The following is a 20,152-nucleotide window of genomic DNA, read 5'->3' as shown; positions in this document are numbered from 1 at the left end:
GCGTCCTAGTCTCCATGGTGGCAGAAAGGAAGCTTGCTAAGAAGCCAGAATGGATGTCCAAAGGACTTCTAACTGTGCTAAGACTCAAAAAAGACATGCCCAAGAAGTGGAAAAAGAGAGAAATTACCAAAGAAGAATTCAAACAAATAGCCAACTCCTGTAGGGAAAAGGTCTGCAAGGCTAAAGCAAAAAACGAACTCAGGCTTGCCGGGGAGATTAAAAACAATAAAAAGGGCTTCTTTTCTTATGTCAGTAGAAAAAGGAAAAACAAGGAAGCGATAGGGCCTCTTTGAGGAGAAGATGGGGCAATGCTGGCAGGGGGTAGGGAAAAGGCAGAACTACTTAATGCCTTCTTTGCCTCAAAAAGAAAGTCATCTTCAACCTCAGCAAGATGGAGTGGATGAGAGATTAGAGGACATCCAACCCCAAATTGCACAACTAAACTCATGCACAAGTTGTGCCGGTACCTTGGGAAGTCAGACTTGGCCACGCTCTGCTTCCATCCCGTATAGACTACTGCAATGTGCTCTGTGTGGGTTTGCCCTTGAAGACTATTCAGAAGCTACAAATATCTTTTTCGCATGTACTGCTCTTGATGCTTTGCATTGTCCCCTGTTCTGTTCCTTTGCTTTTCACTTTTTTCTGCCTAAGTGGAGTATCTTGCATTTGTCCCCGTTGAACTTCATTTTGTTAGTTTTGGCCAATCATCTCTGTAATCTGTCAAGATCATTTTGAATCCTGTTCCTGTCCTCTGGAGTCTTGGCTCTCCCTCCCAATTTGGTGTCGTCTGCAAACTTGATGATTATGTCTTTGAACCCTTCGTCTAAGTCATGAATGAAGATCCTGGAGAGGACTGGGCCCAGAAGGTAACCCTGCTTGTAGCACTCCACTTGTCACTTCTTTCCAGGATGAAGAGGAAGCCTTGGGGAGAATCACCCTCTGGGTTCGTCCATTTAACCAATTCCAGATCCACCTCACCGTAGTTTTGCCTCGCCCACATTGGACTAGTTTCCTTGCCAGAAGGTCATGGGGGACCTTGTCAAAGAAGGCCTTCCTGAAATCCAGGTACGCTACATCCACAGCATTCCCCGCATCTACCCAGCTTGTAACTCTATCGAAAAAAGAGATCAGATGAGTCTGGCATGACTTGGTTTTGATAAATCCATGTTGACTATTAGCGATGACCGCATTTGTTTCTAAGTGTTTGCAGACCACGTCCTTAACAGTCTTTTCCAGAATCTTGCCCGGTATCGACGTGAGGCTGACCGGACATTGGTAATTGTTTGGGTCATCCTTTTTTCCCTTCTTGAAGATTGGGACCACATTGGCCCTCCTCCAATCTGCTGGAGCTTCTCCCGTTCTCCAAGAACTCTCAAAGATGGTTGCCAATGGTTCCGAAATGACTTCCTCTCATTCCTTCAATACTCTTAGGTGTCGTTGATCTGGCCCTGGGGACTTGAACTCATTTAGAGCGGCCAGGTATTCCTGGATGACTTGTTTCCCAATTTGGGGTTGGATGTCCTCAAATCCCTCATCCACTCCATCTTGCTGAGGTTGAAGATGACTTTCTTTTTGTGAGAAGACCGAGGCAAAGAAGGCATTAAGTAGTTCTGCCTTTTCCCTATCATCCCCTGTCAGCATTGCCCCATCTTCTCCTCAAAGAGGTCCTATCGCCTCCTTGTTTTTCCTTTTTCTACTGACATAAGAAAAGAATCCCTTTTTATTGTTTTTAATGTCCCTGGCAAGCCTGAGCTCGTTTTGTGCTTTAGCCTTGCGGACCTTTCCCCTACAGGAGTTGGCTATTTGTTTGAATTCTTCTTTGGTGATTTCTCCCTTTTTCCACTTCTTGTGCATGTCTCTTTTGTGTCTTAGCACAGTTAGAAGTTCTTTATTTATTTACACTATTTCTATCCTGCCCATATCAGCCCGAAGGCGACTCAGGGTAGCACGTCTTTGGACATGGATGTCTTTGGACATCCATTCTGGCTTCTTTGCAAGCTTCCTTTCTTCTGCCTAGGACACAAAGGAGCCATGGCTTCAAACTACAAGAAAGGCGATTCCATCTGAACATGAGGAAGAACTTCCTGACTGTGAGAGCAGTTCAGCAGTGGAACTCTCTGCCCCAGAGTGTGGTATAGGCTCCTGCTTTGGAAACTTTAAACAGAGTTGGATGGCCATCTGTCGGGGGTGATTTGAATGCAATATTCCTGCTTCTTGGCAGAAAGAGGTTGGACTGGATTGCTCATGAGGTCTCTTCCAACTCTAGGATTCTAGGATTCTGTTGCTGCTGATGAACTACAACTCCCAGATTGTCCAAGCCAATGTGGTCAAGCTCCGGGAGGTCCAAATGCCATTCCCGACCATTAGGAACCTCATTATTATAATATAGATGAATACATCATTCGTTCCTCTGCCCAGCTTACATAATATGCTTCGTCGGCAGAGATTCCTTTGGGATGAGAGGAGGCTTTGAGGTTCCTTCAAGGCCAACGTCTCGCTCTGCTGGAAAGGCAGGGCCAGGAAGGTGAGTTCAAAACTAAAAAGAAGGGGCTGCATGGCCATCTGTTGGGGCTGCTTTGTTTTTTTCCTGCCTAATGGCAAAACAGGGTTGGACTAGATGGCCTTTGGGGTCCTTTCCAACTCTAGCATTCCATTATTATTATTATTATTATTATTATTATTATGATGCAGGAGATGGATGGCCATCTGTCGGGGGGTGCTTTGATTGTGCTTTTCTTGAATGGCAGAAGGAATTTGGACTAGATGGCCTTTGGGGTCCCTTCCAACTCTAGATTTCTATTATTACTATTATTATTATTATTATTATTATTATTATTAAGCAGGGGGGTAGATGGCCATTTGTTGGGGGTGCTTTGATTGTGCCTTTTCCTGCATAACGGTAGAAGGGGGGTTGGACTAGATGGCCTTTGGGGTCCCTTCCAACTCTAGATTTCTATTATTGCTATTATTATTAAGCAGGGGCTAGATGGCTATTTGTTGGGGGTGCTTTGATTGTGCCTTTTCCTGCATAACGGTAGAAGGGGGTTGGACTAGATGGCCTTTGGGGTCCCTTCCAAATCTAGGATTCTGTAATAATAATAATAATAATAATAATTATTATTATTATTATTATTATTATTAAGCAGAGGCTGGATGGCCATCTGTTGGGGGTGCTTTGATTGTGTCTTTTCCTGCAAAATGGTAGAAGGGGGTTGGACTAGATGGCCTTTGGGGTTCCTTCCAACTCTAGAATTCTGCTATTATTATTATTATTATTATTATTACAATTCTATTATTATTATTATTATTATTATTAAGCAGAAGCTGTGTGGCCATCTGTTGGGGGTGCTTTGATTGTGCCTTTTCCTGCATAACGGTAGAAGGGGGGGTTGGACTAGATGGCCTTTGGGGTCCCTTCCAACTCTAGATTTCTATTATTGCTATTATTATTAAGCAGGGGCTAGATGGCTATTTGTTGGGGGTGCTTTGATTGTGCCTTTTCCTGCATAACGGTAGAAGGGGGTTGGACTAGATGGCCTTTGGGGTCCCTTCCAAATCTAGGATTCTGTAATAATAATAATAATAATAATAATAATTATTATTATTATTATTATTATTAAGCAGAGGCTGGATGGCCATCTGTTGGGGGTGCTTTGATTGTGTCTTTTCCTGCAAAATGGTAGAAGGGGGTTGGACTAGATGGCCTTTGGGGTTCCTTCCAACTCTAGAATTCTGCTATTATTATTATTATTATTATTATTACAATTCTATTATTATTATTATTATTATTATTAAGCAGAAGCTGTGTGGCCATCTGTTGGGGGTGCTTTGATTGTGCCTTTTCCTGCATAATGGTAGAAGGGGGTTGGACTAGATGGCCTTTGGAGTCCCTTCCAATTCTGATTCTATTATTATTATTACTACTACTACTACTACTACTACTATAATTAAGCAGAGGCTGGATGGCCATCTGTTGGGGGTGCTTTGTTTGTGCATTTCTTGCATGGCAGAAGAGGGTTGGACTGCATGGCCTTTGGGGTCCCTTCCAACTCTAGGATTCTATTACTACTACTACTACTACCACAATAATTAAACAGGGGCTGGATGGCCATCTGTTGGGAGTGGTTTGATTGTGCATTTCTTGCATGGAAGAAGAGGGTGGGACTGCATGACCTTTGGAGTCCTTTCCAACTCTAGGATTCTATAATTATAATTATTTAGCAGAGGCTGTATGGCCATCTGCAGAGAGGGCTTTGATGGTGTATTCCGTTGTGACAGAATGGGGTTGGACTGGATGGCCTTTGGAGGTCTCTCCCAACTCTAATTCTATGATTTTTAGGAAGAAGAAGCCTTGGGCAGGGCGCTTGGCACGCTCAGTGACCTGATATTATTTCCTGCCTTGCTGAAAAAGTCTCACAACCGTAAGGAAATGCACTTCCACCATCAGCAGAGCGAAAACGGATCTTGCCCCACTGCATTACCGTACATACCCGAGTATAAGCCAACCTGAATATAAGCCAAGACACCGAATTTTACCACCGAAAACTGGAAAAATGTATTGACTCGAGTATAAGGTGAGCATGGGAAATGCCGCAGCTACTGATCAATTTCAAAATAAAAATAGATATCAATAAAATTACATTAATTGAGGCATCAGTAGGTCAAATGTTTTTGTATATTTACATAAAACTCTAATTTAAGATAAGAACTGCCCAACTCTGATTAAACCATTATTCTAACCTTCTTCAATGTAAATGTGATTACATATCCTTCCAATACTAATCAAGAGAGTAAAATAATATTATTACATATATTATTTTACTCTCTTTATTAGTATTGGAAGAATACAACAATAATAAAGTAAAATAATATATGTAATAATACTAAGTAATAAATGTAATAGTAATAATAAAGAGAGTAGAATAATAAATGTAATAATAATAATAATAGAGTAAAATAATAAATGTAATAACACTAATAATAAAGTAATAATAAAAATAATAAATAGCGTAAACTAATAAATGTAATAATAATAATAATAAAGAGAGTAAAATAATAAATGTAATAACACTAATAATAAAGTAATAAATGTAATAATAAAAATAATAAAGAGAGTAGAATAATAAATGTAATAACACTAATAATAAAGTAATAATGAAAATAATAAATAGCGTAAACTAATAAATGTAATAATAATAATAATAATAGAGTAAAAAAATAAATGTAATAACACTAATAATAAAGTAATAAATGTAATAATAAAAACAATAAATAGGGTAAAATAATAAATGCAATAATACTAATAATAGAGTAATAAATGTAATAATAACAATAATAAATAGGGTAAATAATAAATGTAAAAATAACAATAATAAATAGGGTAAATAATAAATGCAGTAATACTAATAATAAAGTAATAAATGCAATAATAACAATAATAAATAGAGTAATATAATAAATGCAATAATAATAACAATAATAAAGTAAAATAATAAATGTAATAATATGAATAATAGTAATAAATGTAATAGTCATAATAAATATAGTAAAATAATAAATGTAATAGCACTAATAATAGAGTAAAGTAATAAATGTAATAATACCAATTATAAAGTAATAAATGTAATAATAACAATAATAAATAGAGTAATATAATAAATGTAATAATAATAACAATAATAAAGTAAAATAATAAATGTAATAATACTAATAATAAAGTAATAAATGTAACAGTAATAATAAATGTAATAAAATAATAAATGTCATAAGACTAATAATAGAGTAAAGTATTACATGTAATAATAATAATAATAATAAATGTGGTAAAATAATAAATGTATTAATAACAATAATAAATAGAGTAATATAATAAATGTAGTCATAATAACAACACTAATAAAGTAAAATAATAAATGTAATAACAACCATAATAAAGTAAAATAATAAATGTAATAATACTAATAATAATGTAATAAATGTAATAATAATAGAGTGAAATAATAAATGTAACAAAAACAACAACAGAGTAATATAGTAAATAACTTTGAGAGCCGTTCAGCAGTGGAACTCTCTGCCCCGGAATGTGGTGGAGGCTCCTTCTTTGGAAGCTTTTAAACAGAGGCTGGATGGCCATTTGTCAGGGGTGATTTGAATGCAATATTCCTGCTTCTTGGCAGGGGGTTGGACTGGATGGCCCATGAGGTCTCTTCCAACTCTTTGATTCTATGATTCTATGATTCTATGACTCAAGTATAAGCCGAGGGAGATGTTTTCAGCCTTAAAAAGGGTTATATATACTTGAGTATATAGGGTAATTCTACTGTCTAGATTTGCACATTGTGTTTTGGAAGGAACCCATAACCGCATCTTCCCCAGGCGTTCTGCATGCAAGAAATACGAAACCAATGCAACCAATGCATGCCAGAATTAATTGCAAAGGTGTGCAGAACATGCATGTCCAACTCCATGACGCAAAACCCGTGGAATCAGAAAAACAGCAAAGCATGAGCCAGTCCGGAAGTTAGCAATGGCCCAAGGCCTTCCTGGGAGTGCCTGCTTTGCATGCGAGCAAGCCTTCCTCCCGTCAGTCTCCAAACGGGAGTTGGGAATATAATCCTGCCCAGGTGTGTCTGAACTGGACCAAGCACTGGTCTCCTGATCGGAGATGAATTCATAGTTTGCCAAGGACACCAGGCTGAATTGATCCCATAATCCCCTATCTCTCCTCCTGTTTTTATGAATGGACTCCAACTACTCAATGCTCCCTGAACTCTTTCCCTATGAACTCTGAGTATGCTCCCTTGCCCCATCCCTCATTCCCTATATGTATATATGTCTATATAAGAAAATATGAAGGAAAGCAACCTTTTCATGAACCAGCAACCCATGGCTCTTGGAGTTTCCAAACTTCCTGAGCCAATCATCCCCTAACAAAGGATTTCACCAAGCCCATTTGCATGGACTATAAGTAAATGGCTCTGTCTGACTGGACCTCGGAGGGCAAATAGTCAAGCCATCTGGAATGATGGGGTCTATGGACACTTTGGATCACCCAACACAAAGGACATCTCTCCATCTGCGAGGAACCGGGGAATGGTCATCCACCTCCCTGCTGTGCCACATCCTGATCTTCCGAAACTAGCATCTACTTCATCAATGGACTCCAGATCGCAGGACAGTGTGACAAATGACCTAGTCCAGTGGTTGTCCACCTGGGGTCCCCAGATGTTTTTGGCCTTCAACTCCCAGAAATCCTAGCAGCTGGTAAACTGGCTAGGATTTCTGGGAGTTGTAGGCCAAAAACATCTGGGGACCCCACGTTGAGAACCACTACAAGGCCAGATAGGAATGTTAATTCACGGAATCAAACAATAACTCAGGCCAGGCTTGAGAGCCTAAAGCTATCACCCAGCCAATTGGCGAACACCGGCCATTCTTAATCCAGCCAACTAAACATTTCTTCATTGTTTCCCTGTTGCTCGCCTGCCTTCCACCTCATTGGCTGGGCGGCCAAAACTAGGGTCAGGGCCCTCACTGGATCTCCTCCTGACTTGCTGATGTCACAACCCTGATCTCCCAAAATAGCATCTACTTCATCAATGAACTCCATATCGCAGGACAGTGTGACAAAGGACCTGGCCTCTCGGGGGTAGATAAGAATGTTAATTCATGGAATCAAACAATAACTCAGGCAGGCTTGAGAGCCTGAAGCTATCACCCAGCCATTTGGCAAACACCGGGCATTCTTAATCCAGTCAACTAGACATTTCTTCATTGTTTCCCTGTTGCCCGCCTGCCTTCCACCTCATTGGCTGGGCCAGGTCCCTCACTGGATCTCCTCCTGGCTTGCTGATGTCACAACCAATCATAACAAAGCCAGCTCAGGGGGGTGGGATGGGCATGGGAACTTTTGAATCTGAAGGCTATATATTTTGTATTTTTCTGTCCAGTGGGTTATGTCGATTTATTGGCAGGTTACTGCAATCGTCATCCTTTCCAGCTGGAATGAAATACAACCTCGGTGGCTTTCTCTTCAACTTGGTGAGATTTATTCTGGAATACTGTCTTCTTTTATACAGGCTAATAGCCAGGCCATCCAGAATGACGGGGTCTATGGATACTTTGGAACACCCAACACAAAGGACATCCCTCCACCTGCGAGGAACCCGGGATTTGTCATCCGCCACCCTCCTGTGCCACATCCTGATCTCCTGAAACTAGCATCCACTTAATCAACTAACTCCATATCGCAGGACAGTGTGACCAAGAACCTGGCCTCTCAAGGCTAGATAGGAATGTTAATTCATGGAATCAAACAATAACTCAGACCAGGCTTGAGAGCCTAAAGCTATCACCCAGCCATTTGGCAAACACCAGCCAATCTTAATCCAGTAAACTAGACATTTCTTCATTGTTTCCTTGTTGCCCGCCTGCCTTCCACCTCATTGGCTTGGCGGCCAAAACTAGGGTCAGGGCCCTCATTGGATCTCCTCCTGACTTGCTGATGTCACAACCAAACGTAACAAAGCCAGCTCAGGGGGGGTGGGGTGGGCATGGGAACTTTTGAATCTGAAGGCTATATATTTTGTATTTCTCTGCCCAGTGGATTATGTCGATTTGTTGGCAAGCTACTGCGATTGTCATCCATTCCAGCTGGAATGAAATAAAACCTCGGTGGCTTTCTCTTCAACTTGGTGAGATTTATTCTGTAATACTAGCTTCTTTTATACTGGCTAATAGCCAGGCCATCCAGAATGACGGGGTCTATGGACACTTTGGAACACCCAACACAAAGGACATCTCTCCATCTGTGAGGAACCGGGGATTTGTCATCCGCCTCCCTGCTGTGCCATATCCTGATCTCCCGAAACTAGCATCTACTTCATCAATTAATTCCATATAGGACAGTGTGACAAAGGACCTAGCCTAGGAATGTTAATTCATGGAATCAAACAATAACTCAGGCCAGGCTTGAGAGCCTAAAGCTATCGCCCAGCCACTTGGAAAACACCGGCCATTCTTAATCCAGTCAACTAGACATTTCTAGACATGTTCCAACAGACCTCACTACCTCTGGGGATGCTTGCCATAGATGCAGGCGAAACATCAGGAGAGAATGCCTCTAGACCATGGCCATATAGCCCGGAAAAACCTACAACAACCTAGACATTTCTTCATTGTTGCCCGCCTCCCTTCCATCTCATTGACTGGGCGGCCAAAACTAGGGTCAGGGCCCACATCCTGATCTCCCAAAATAGCATCAACTTCATCAATGAACTCCATATAGCAGGACAGTGTGACCAAGGACCTAGCCTCTCAAGGCTAGATAGGGATGTTAATTCACAGAATCAAACAATAACTCAGGTCAGACTTGAGAGCCTAAAGCTATCGCCCGGCCATTTGACGAACACCAGCCAATCTTAATCCAGTCAAGTAGGCATTTCTTCATTGTTGCCCACCTCCCTTCCATTTCATTGGCTGGGCGGCCAAAAGCAGGGCCAGGGCCCTCATTGGATCTCCTCCTGGCTTGCTGATGTCACAACCAATCATAACAAAGCCAGCTCAGGTGGGGTGGGGCGGGCATGGGAACTTTTGAATCTGAAGGCTATATATTTTGTATTTCTCTGCCCAGTGGGTTATGTCAATTTGTTGGCAGGCTACTGCAATCGTCATCCTTTCCAGATAAAATGAAATACAACCTCGGTAGCTTTCTCTTCAACTTGGTGAGATTTATTCTGTAATACTGGCTTCTTTTATACTGACTAATAGCCAGGCCATCCAGAATGATGGGGCCTATGGACACTTTGGAACACCCAACACAAAGGACATCCCTCCACCTGCGAGGAACCCGGGATTTGTCATCCGCCACCCTCCTGTGCCACATCCTGATCTCCCGAAACTAGCATCCACTTAATCAACTAACTCCATATCGCAGGACAGTGTGACCAAGAACCTGGCCTCTCAAGGCTAGATAGGAATGTTAATTCATGGAATCAAACAATAACTCAGGCCAGGCTTGAGAGCCTAAAGCTATCGCCCGGCCATTTGGCGAACACCGGCCATTCTTAATCCAGTCAACTAGACATTTCTAGACATGTTCCAACAGACCTCACTACCTCTGAGGATGCTTGCCATAGATGCAGGCGAAACGTCAGGAGAGAATGCCTCTAGACCATGGCTATATAGCCCGAGAAAACCTACAACAACCTAGACATTTCTTCATTGTTGCCCGCCTCCCTTCCATCTCATTGGCTGGGCGGCCAAAAGCAGGGCCAGGGCCCTCATTGGATCTCCTCCTGGCTTGCTGATGTCACAATCAATCATAACAAAGCCAGCTCAGGGGGGTGGGGTGGGCATGGGAACTTTTGAATCTGAAAGCTCTATATATTTTGTATTTCTCTGCTCAGTGGGTTACGTCGACGTATTGGCAGGCTACTGCAATCGTCATCCTTTCCAGCTGGAATGAAATAAAACCTCGATGGCTTTCTCTTCAACTTGCTGAGATTTATTCTGTAATACTGGCTTCTTTTATACTGGCTAATAGCCAGGCCATCCAGAATGATGGGGTCTATGGACACTTTGGATCACCCAACACAAAGAACATTTCTCCATCTGTGAGGAACCGGGGATTTGTCATCCGTCTCTCTGTTGTGCCACATTCTGATCTCCCGAAACTAGCATCTACTTCATCAATGAACTCCATATCACAGGACAGTATGACCAAGGACCTAGCCTCTCAAGGCTAGATAGGAATGTTAATTCATGGAATCAAACAATAACTCAGGTCAGGCTTGAGATCCTAAAGCTATCGCCCGGCCATTTGGCGAACACCAGCCAATCTTAATCCAGTCAACTAGACATTTCTTCATTGTTGCCCGCCTCCCTTCCACCTCATTGGCTGGGTGGGCAAAAGCAGGGCCAGGGCCCTCATTGGATCTCCTCCTGGTTGCTGATGTCACAGCCAATCATAACAACTTTTGAATCTGAAGGCTATATATTTTGTATTTCTCTGCCCAGTGGGTTATGTCGATTTGTTGGCAGGCTACTGCAATCGTCATCCTTTCCAGCTGGAATGAAATAAAACCTCGGTGGCTTTCTCTTCAACTTGGGGAGATTTATTCTGGAATACTGGCTTCTTTTCTCACCAAGCAACCCACAATGGCTTGGATCTCTCTATCCACAGCCACTCTAAATTGCTCGACCACAGTCTGAATACTGGTTTACGACTGGGCTTTGAATTCACAATGTGTCCTCTGCCAAACCATAAATCCCCAGGATGCTATACCACTGCAGCATGGTGGCTGAAGTGGCACCAAACTGCATTAATTCTACAGCGTAGATGGGCACCCTATTTGAAAATACAAGGTTCCCATCAACACGACTCCCATCCCTGGTGCTCCCTGTGGCGCAATGGGTTAAACCCTTTTTCTGGCAGGACTGCTGATCAAAAGGTTGGTAGTTCAAATCCGGGGAGCGGGGTGAGCTCCCGTCTGTCAGCTCCAGCTTCTCAACACGACCCATCCCTGGTGCTCCCTGTGGTGCAATGGGTTAAACCCTTTTTCTGGCAGGACTGCTGACCAAAAGGTTGGTAGTTCAAATCCGGGGAGCGGGGTGAGCTCCCATCTGTCAGCTCCAGCTTCTCATGCAGGGATATGAGAGAAGCCTCCCACAGGATGGTAACACATCCTGGTGCAACGTCCTTGCAGACGGCCAATTCTTTCACACTTGCAGTTTCTCAGGTCACTCCTGACACAAAAAATAAATCAACACGACCAACCCATTGACATTCAGACATGTGCTTTGTTAGTTGAGAAGTCGCTCGGGGCAAAATATCTTGTCACCTTCATCACCTGAAAAGGCACGTGGCAAGTCGTCAGAGCTGTCCAAAGAGGGACCAACTCACTCGCATGTGCATGGATGTGCGCATCACTTCCTATGGCAAAGAATAAGTAGCCAAGGGCTCTGAAACACTCAGCAATGAGAGTCATTGATGGTACTTTTCCTGGGTTGGACTAGATGGCCTTTAGGGATGCTTTCCAAATGCATGATTCTATTATTATTATTATTATTATTATTATTATTATTAAGCAGAGGCTGGGTGGCCATCTGTCAGGAGGGCTTTGATTGTGCTTTTCCTACCTGACAAAGGATTGGAATAGATGGCCTTTAGGAGCCTTTTCCAACACTAGGATTATATTATTATTATTATTATTATTATTATTAAGCAGACTGGGTGGCCATCTATTGGGAGGGATTTGATTGTGCTTTTCCTGCCTGACAAAGGCTTAGAATAGATGGCCTTTAAGAGCCTTTTCCAACTCTAGGATTCTATAATTATTATTATTATTATTATTATTATTAAGCAAATGATGGGTGGCCATCTGTCGGGAGGGCTTTGATTGTGCTTTTTCTACCTGGCAAAGGATTGGAATAGATAGCCTTTAAGAGCCTTTTCTAACTTTAGGATTCAATAATAATAATAATAATAATAATAATTATATTATTAGTATTAAGCAGAGGTTGGGTGGCCATCTGTCAGGAGGGCTTTGATGGTGCATGAAGGCAAAAGGGGTTGGACTAGATGGCCTTTAGGGGTCTCTTTCAACTCTAGGATTCAATTAATAATAATAATAATAATAATAATAATAACAACAACAACAACAACAACAATGACAACAATAACAATAATGTTTATTAAGCAGAGGCTGGACGGCCATCTGACAGGAGGGCTTTGATTGTGCTTTTCCAGCCTGGCATAGGGTTGGACTAGATGACCCTTACAGGCCTCTTCCAACTCTAGGATTATCAAGCAGGGGCTGGATGGCCATCTGTCAGGAGGGCTTTGATTGTGCTTTTCCAGCCTGGCAAAGGGTCAGCTTAGATGACCATTACAGGCCTCTTCCAACTCTAGGATTCTATAATAATACTAACAATAATAACAATAACAACAACAATAATAATTCTACAGAGGCTGGATGGCCATCTGTCTAGAGGGCTTTGATGGTGCTTTTCCAGCCTGGCAAAGGGTTGGACTAGATGACCTTTACAGGTCTCCTCCAACTCTAGGATTCTATAATAATACTAACAACAATAATAACAATAACAACAACAACAATTCTACAGGGGCTGGATGGCCATCTGTCGAGAGGGTTTAGATGGTGCTTTTCCAGCCTGGCAAAGGGTCAGACTAGATGACCTTCAGGGGTACCTTCCAACTCTGACGATTGTATATACAATTAAAGTATAGTACGATATCCCATACAAACACTCTGACTCACCTAGTGTGAGAATCATGGGATTTGTAGTTTAGTGAGACACAAAGCAATGCAAACCAAGGTGACATCAAGAGCATACACTACTAGGTGTTACTTTCAGGAGGTTCCCCTCTCTGACCCCTGCAAGACATTGATAGAATCATAGAATCATAGATTCAAAGAGTTGGAAGAGACCTCATGGGCCATCCAGTCCAACCCCATTCTGCCAAGAAGCAGGAATATTCCAAAGAACTTCTAACTGTGCTAAGACACAAAAGAGACATGCACAAGAAGAGGAAAAAGGGAGAAATCACCAAAGAAGAATTCAAACAGATGGCCATTCAGAACCATCATAGGTGAGTGCCATTTGCAGGCCAGCCATAGAAGCAAATGGAAAAACAACCGAAATATGAGAAACATTTGAGCATTTGCCGCCTATCTCCTTACCGGTTACGTAATTAGTAATTACGCTATTATGCGCAACTATGCAAACAATGCGCGCTTCAGACCTCGGTAGTCATTAAGGCGGCTTCCCCAGCCTTTGATGTGGGGAATTAGCAAACCGTGGCACACTCTTGCTCCAGTTTTCGTATCAAACAAGGGACGTTCCCCAATGCAAAATAATAATAATAATAACAACAACAACAACAACAACATAATGTTTAATGCTCAATTTCCACAACTTTTCCTATTTTTCCCCCTGAGTTTTCATGCTCAGCGGCAAAGCCTGTGCCAGGAACTCTGAAGTCACAGATCTCCAATGAAAGACAAATGGGTTGGTATAACAACTCCCATCATTCCTGAGCATTGGAAATTCTCACTAGAATGGATAAGCGCTCGAGCCCAGCAAGCTCTCAAGGCTGAGGTTTCCGCGATATAATGTCATTTTTAATATCCCGCAAACAATCAAATGCAACAGTAATTCATATAATACGGACATAAAGCCGAGCTGTTCTCAAGCTCCAAATCATGGGAATTCTCTGGTAGCAATTCAGGGAGCACACACTATCATCCCCACGCACCCTTCAGGAACATTCTCATGAGAAAATACACTTTGGACAGGGATCTCCTGGTCATTTTCTGCATCAATATCATTGACCAGACCATTACCTTCTTGAAACTCAATGTCATTACTCCCCACAGCCACTGTCAGAAGGGACAGAGAGTTTCATCTATGCTGATGATTGTGCCATTACTGCTCAAGCAGGGAGCTTTGAGACGGTAGAACAGAAGCTTTACGAAGCTCTAGGTGCCCTTACTGCCTATTACAGGGAAAACCAGCTGATCCCTAATCCATCTAAAACACAGACATGTGCCTTGCATCTCAAGAACAGACAAGCATCCCGAGCTCTGAGGATTATTACCTGGGAAGGAAGGAACCCCACGGGAGCATTGCAGCGCACCCACATACCTGGGAGTCACTCTGGACCGTGCTCTGACCTACAAGAAGCACTGCCTGAACATCAAGCAAAAAGTGGGTGCCAGAAACAATATCATACGAAAGCTGACTGGCACAACCTGGGGATCACAACCAGACACAGTGAAGACATCTGCCCTTGCGCTATGCTACTCTGCTGCTGTGTATGCATGCCCAGTGTGGAACATATCTCACCACGCTAAAACAGTGGATGTGGCTCTGAATAAGACATGCCGCATTATCACGGGGTGTCTGCACCCTACACCACTGGAGAAATTACACTGCTTAGCCGGTATTGCCCCACCTGACATCCGCCGGGAAGTAGCAGCCAATAGCGAAGGGACCAAGGCAGAGACATCTCCAGCTCATCCCCTGTTTGGGTATCAGCCAGCACGTCAACGACTTAAATCTAGAAATAGTTTTCTAAGATCTACAGAGACACTCGCTGGAACACCTCAGCAAGCGAGAGTCCAAAAGTGGCAGGCTCAAGCCCAGAATGAGACACCAGATGAGAGGCTCCCCCCTGGGCACACAGAAGACTGGGCGACTTGGAAGGCACTGAACAGACTGTGCTCTGGCACCACGAGATGCAGAGCCAGCCTTCAGAAATGGGGCCACAAAGTGGAATCCACGACATGCGAGTGTGGAGAAGAGCAAACCACTGACCACCTGCTGCAATGCACCCTGAGCCCTGCCACATGCACAAGGGAGGACCTTCTTGTGGCAACACCAGCGGCACTCCAAGGGGCCAGATACTGGTCAAAGGACATTTAATCAACTATCAAGCTTGCAAACTTTGTGTTTTGTCTGTTTGTTTACTTTGTTCTGTTAGAAATGTAATATAATGGACTGGTTGCTCTGACACGACAAATAAATAAAATCACTCCCCACATCCAAAGCATCCTGGTCCTTAAACACAATCACAGGCTGAACTCCAACACTATCTATCTATCTATCTATCTATCTATCTATCTATCTATCTATCTATCTATCTACACACATTAATATAAGGTGTTGGTTTAACTCAGGCACGGGCAAACTTTGTGGGAGTTGTATTTCCAAAACACCTGGAGAGCTGTAGTTTGCCCATGCTTTGCTAGTAAAACCGAATTCCCGCTTTTGGCATGTTTAAAAAGCACGTCCCCAACATGAACACTTTGCAAAGCTCCGGGCTCAAAGGATTCTGGGAGTTGCAACCCCTTGGAAGTAAATAAATTGCTTCTTGAAAGATTCAGGAGGTGGAAATGCTTTGGAAAGCAGTCAACGCCACGCAAGTTTCTACCGTGAAGGTGAGTAAGCAATCACAAACACAAAGCATGACACAACCGCCACACGCCCCGAGAAAGGTGGCCGAGAGAGCCTGACGTCTATGACGCACAACTGCCTTTCTGCAGCTTGCAAAACAGAAAAAAAGAGCACAATTATGTCCCACAGTGAGGCTCAATAGGATGAATCCTTGGGAGTTGTAGTCTGCTGAGGCACCATCCCTCTCTCTTGCAGAGAAGGCGTGCAAAACTTTGCAAAACTTTGCCAAACTTTGCAAAACTTTGCAAATATCCCAGACTCTATCACAGGTATGGGCAAGCTTGGCCCCTCCAGGTGTTTTGGACTTCAACTCCCACCATTCCTAACCATGAACCATATACTATATTGCCATCAGTCACTCGGCATATCCATCACATGTTGGGCTTTTGATCATACCAGAGCATGTTACTAAGAAAGTATGCACGAAGCAAACATTTGGTGCATGCATCATCTCCTAACAACAACGACAAAAGAATGTTTTGCAGCCTTGGTGCAACGTAAGGCAATATTTGGGAAGAACAGGTACCGAAACCGAAGAGAGGAAGTGGAAGAGGAAGCCGCGCCTGGATCTGGCAGGCTTTTTCTAACAATCGTGTCAACCTGGAAGCTTTTGTGGATAATGGGAGTTGCAATCCACTCCCACCTTGGCTTGAAGCCAGCCGTGCCGGCAAGGACCGCCTTTTGTTATGGTGCAAATCCATAATTAAGATCACAACACGGAAGTCAAACTTGTTCTACAAAATGTCATTGTTTAACCATAAGGAGAGCTTTTTCAGCAGTGGAGTCTAGTGGAGGCTTCCTCTTTGGAGGCTGGATGGCCATCTGTCGGGAGGGCTTTGATTGTGCTTTGCCTGCGTGAAGGCAGAAGGAAGTTGGACTAGATGGTCCTTAGGGTCTCTTCCAACTCTAGGATTCTATAATAATAGTTATTATTATTATTATTATTATTATTATTATTATTATTATTATATCCTTGAGTTAGAAGAGAGATGGTCCTTAGGGGTCTCTTCAACTCTAGGATTCTATAATAATAGTTATTATTATTATTAGTAGTAGTAGTATCTAGCAGGGGTTGGATGACCATCTGTCGGGAGGGCTTTGGTAGTGCTTTTCCTACTTGGCAAAGGGTTGGACTAGATGGCCTTTAGGGACCTCTTCCAACCCTAGGATACAATAATAATAATAATAATAATAATAACAACAATTATCGAGCTGGGGCTGGATGGTCATCTGTCGGGAGGGTTTTAATGGTGCTTCTCCTGCCTGGCAAAGAGTTGGACTAGATGACCTTTAGGGGTCTTTTCCAACTCTAGGAACCTTCTATTATTATTATTATTATTATTATTATTATCTAGCAGGGGTTGGATGACCATCTGTAGGGAGGGCTTTGGTAGTGCTTTTCCTACTTGGCAAAGGGTTGGATGGCTTTTAGGGACCTCTTCCAACTCTAGGATACTATAGTAATAATAATGATAATAATAATAACAACAATTGTCTAGCTGTGGCTGGATGGTCATCTGTTGGGAGGGTTTTAATTGTGCTTCTCCTGCCTGGCAAAGAGTTGGACTAGATGACCTTTAGGGGCCTCTTCCAACCCTAGGATACAATAATAATAATAATAATAATAATAATAATAATAATAATAATAATAGTTGTTGTTGTTGTTGTTATCTGGCAGAGGCTGGATGGCCATCTGTTGGGAGGGCTTTGATGGTGCTTCTCCTGCCGGGCAAAGGGTTGGACTAGATGGCCTTTAGGGGCCTCTTCCAACCCTAGGATACTATAATAATAATAATAATAATAATAATAATAATAATAATAGTTGTTGTTGTTATTATTATTATCTGGCAGGGGCTGGATGTCTATCTGCTGGGAGGGCTTTGATGGTGCTTCTCCTACTTAGCCGAGGCGAGTTGGACTAGATGACCTTTAGGGGCCCCTTCCAACTCTTATGATTCCATAACACATAATAATAATAATAATAATAATAATAATAATAATAATAATAACAACAACAACAACAACAACAATAATAATAATAAAGCTGGGGCCAGATGGCCATCTGTCGGGACAGCTTTGGTGGTTCTTTTCTGAGTTGGACAAGATGACCTTTAGGAGTCCATTCCAACTCTTATGATTCCATAACACATAATAATAATAATAATAATAATAACAACAACAACAACAACAATAATAAAGCTGGGGCCAGATGGCCATCTGTTGGGACGGCTTTGGTGGTTCTTTTCCTGCAGGAAGGCAGAGAGGAGTTGGATTAGATGACCTTTAGGGGGTCTCTTCCAACGTTAGGATATAATAATTATAATTATAGTTATTATTATTATTATTATTATTATTATTATCTAGCAAGGGCTGGATGGTCATCTGTCTGGAAGGCTTTGATGGTGCTTCTCCTACCTAGGAGAAGGGAGTTGGCCTAGATGACCTTTAGGGTTCCCTTCCATCTCTTATGATTCTAAATACAAGCAAAATATAGGCTTAAAAACACCACAGCCTTCTTCTAAAGGCTGGGGAGACTGCCAATCCCACCATCCCCTTCCCTGGAAGTTACCTGGCCCTTCTTACCTTTCGGGAGGGACATGTCTGGGAGCGTTCTCCCTTGGCTGGGAGCCGTCCACTCGCAGGTCCTGATCCGCCTTAGATCCAGTTAGATCCCAATAAGAAAACAAGAGGGAAGGAAGGAAGAAAGGCTCTCTCACTCCACCAGCCTCACCTGGGCACTGGCAGGGTGGAAGCCCCAGCACACACCTGGACCCCGCCCACCTGGCCGCACCGCGCTCCCATTGGCTGCCAGGCCCCCCAATGGGCGTGGCCTGTCTGGAATCCTGGGCTACCTGGAAGGAGGTGCCATGGGACCATCGCCCACGTGACCAGAGGGGTGGAGTCGCACCTGGAGGCACGCCCCCTTCCTGCCTACCTGGTGTTTGTTTCTTTCTTTCTTTCCTTGCTTCCTTCTTTTTCTTTCTTTCTCCCTTTCCTACCTTCGTTTTTCTTTCTCTTTCTTTCTTCCTTCCCTCCTTTTTCTCTTTCTCTTTCTTTCTTTCTTTCTTTCTTTCTTTTCTTCCTTCCTTTTTTCTCTTTCTTTCCTTCCTTTTTCTTTTTCTTTCTTTTTTCTTTCTTTCCCTTTTCTCTTTCTTTCTTTGCTTCTTTCTTTTCTTCCTTCCTTTTTATCTTTCTTTCTTTTCTTCCTTTTTCTTTTTCTTTCTTTCTTTTTTCTTGCTTTCTTTTTTTCTCTTTCTCTTTCTTTCTTTCTTTCTTTTCTTCCTTCCTTCCTTTTTTCTTTCTCTTTCTTTGTTTCTCTCTTTCCTTCCTTCCTTCCTTTTTTTTCATTCACTTTCTCTTCTTCCTTTTTTCTTTTTCTTTCCTTCCTTCCTTTTTCTCTTTGTCTTTCTTTGTTTGTTTCTTTCTTCCTTTTCTTCCTATCTTTTATCTCTCTCTTTCTTTATTTCTTCCTTCCTTCTTCTTTTTCTTTCTTTCTTTCCTTTTTTCTCTCTCTTTCTTTCTTCGTTTTCTTCCTTCCTTCCTTTTTTCTCATTCTCTTTCGTTCCTTCCTTTTTCTTTCCTTCCTTCCTTTTTTCTCTTTCTTCTTTCTTTCTTTCTTTTCGTACTTCCTTCCTTCCTTCCTTCTTTCTTTTTTCTTTCTTAATTTCTGTTCTTTTTTCTTTCCTTCCTTCCTTTTTCTTTTTCTGTTCTTTTTCTTTCCTTCCTTTCTTCATTTTTTTCTCTTTTTCTTTCTTTCTTTCCTTCCTTTTTTCTTTTTCCTTCCTTATTCCTTCCTTTTTCTCTTTCTCTTTCTTTGTTTCTTTTCTTCCTTCCTTTCTTTCTTTCTTTTTTTCCTTACATTTTTCTAATTCTCTTTCTTTCCTTCCTTTCTTCTTTTTCTTTCCTTTTCTTCCTTCTCCCTTTTTCTGTTTTCTTTTCTTTTTTCTCCTTCTCTTTCTTTCCTTTCTTCCTTTTCTCTCTCTCTCTCTCTCTTTCTTTCTGATACTCTTTTTCTTTCTTTCTTTCCATTCTTCCTTTGTTAGTTTTTTCTCTTTTTGTCTTCCTTTTTTTCTCTTTCTTTTTTTCATTCAATTTTTTCATTCTTTTTCTTTCTTTCTTTCTTTCCTTCTTCTCTCCATTCTTCCTTTGTTTTTATTTCTCTTCTTCTTTTCTCTCT

At 42.1% G+C, this 20,152-nt stretch overlaps 1 protein-coding gene across 1 annotated transcript in view; it reads right to left on the bottom strand.

Annotated features, from left to right (window-relative positions):
• The window catches only part of LOC137095195 (dual specificity mitogen-activated protein kinase kinase 3-like), a 106,155-nt gene extending 87,469 nt beyond the window's left edge, over positions 1 to 18,686 (bottom strand). Inside the window, exon 1 of the mRNA XM_067461575.1 lies at positions 18,559 to 18,686. Coding sequence (XP_067317676.1) covers positions 18,559 to 18,574 — 16 coding nt within the window. The 5' untranslated portion in view covers positions 18,575 to 18,686. The remainder of the gene's footprint in view (positions 1 to 18,558) is intronic.
• Between the last annotated feature and the right edge of the window lie 1,466 nt (positions 18,687 to 20,152).

This window comes from Anolis sagrei, chromosome Y (genome assembly GCF_037176765.1).
Source record: "Anolis sagrei isolate rAnoSag1 chromosome Y, rAnoSag1.mat, whole genome shotgun sequence".
Taxonomy (NCBI): Eukaryota; Metazoa; Chordata; class Lepidosauria; order Squamata; family Dactyloidae; genus Anolis; species Anolis sagrei.
The sequence above is the reverse complement of the archived record's forward strand: the minus strand, read 5'-3'. Positions and strand labels throughout refer to the sequence as shown.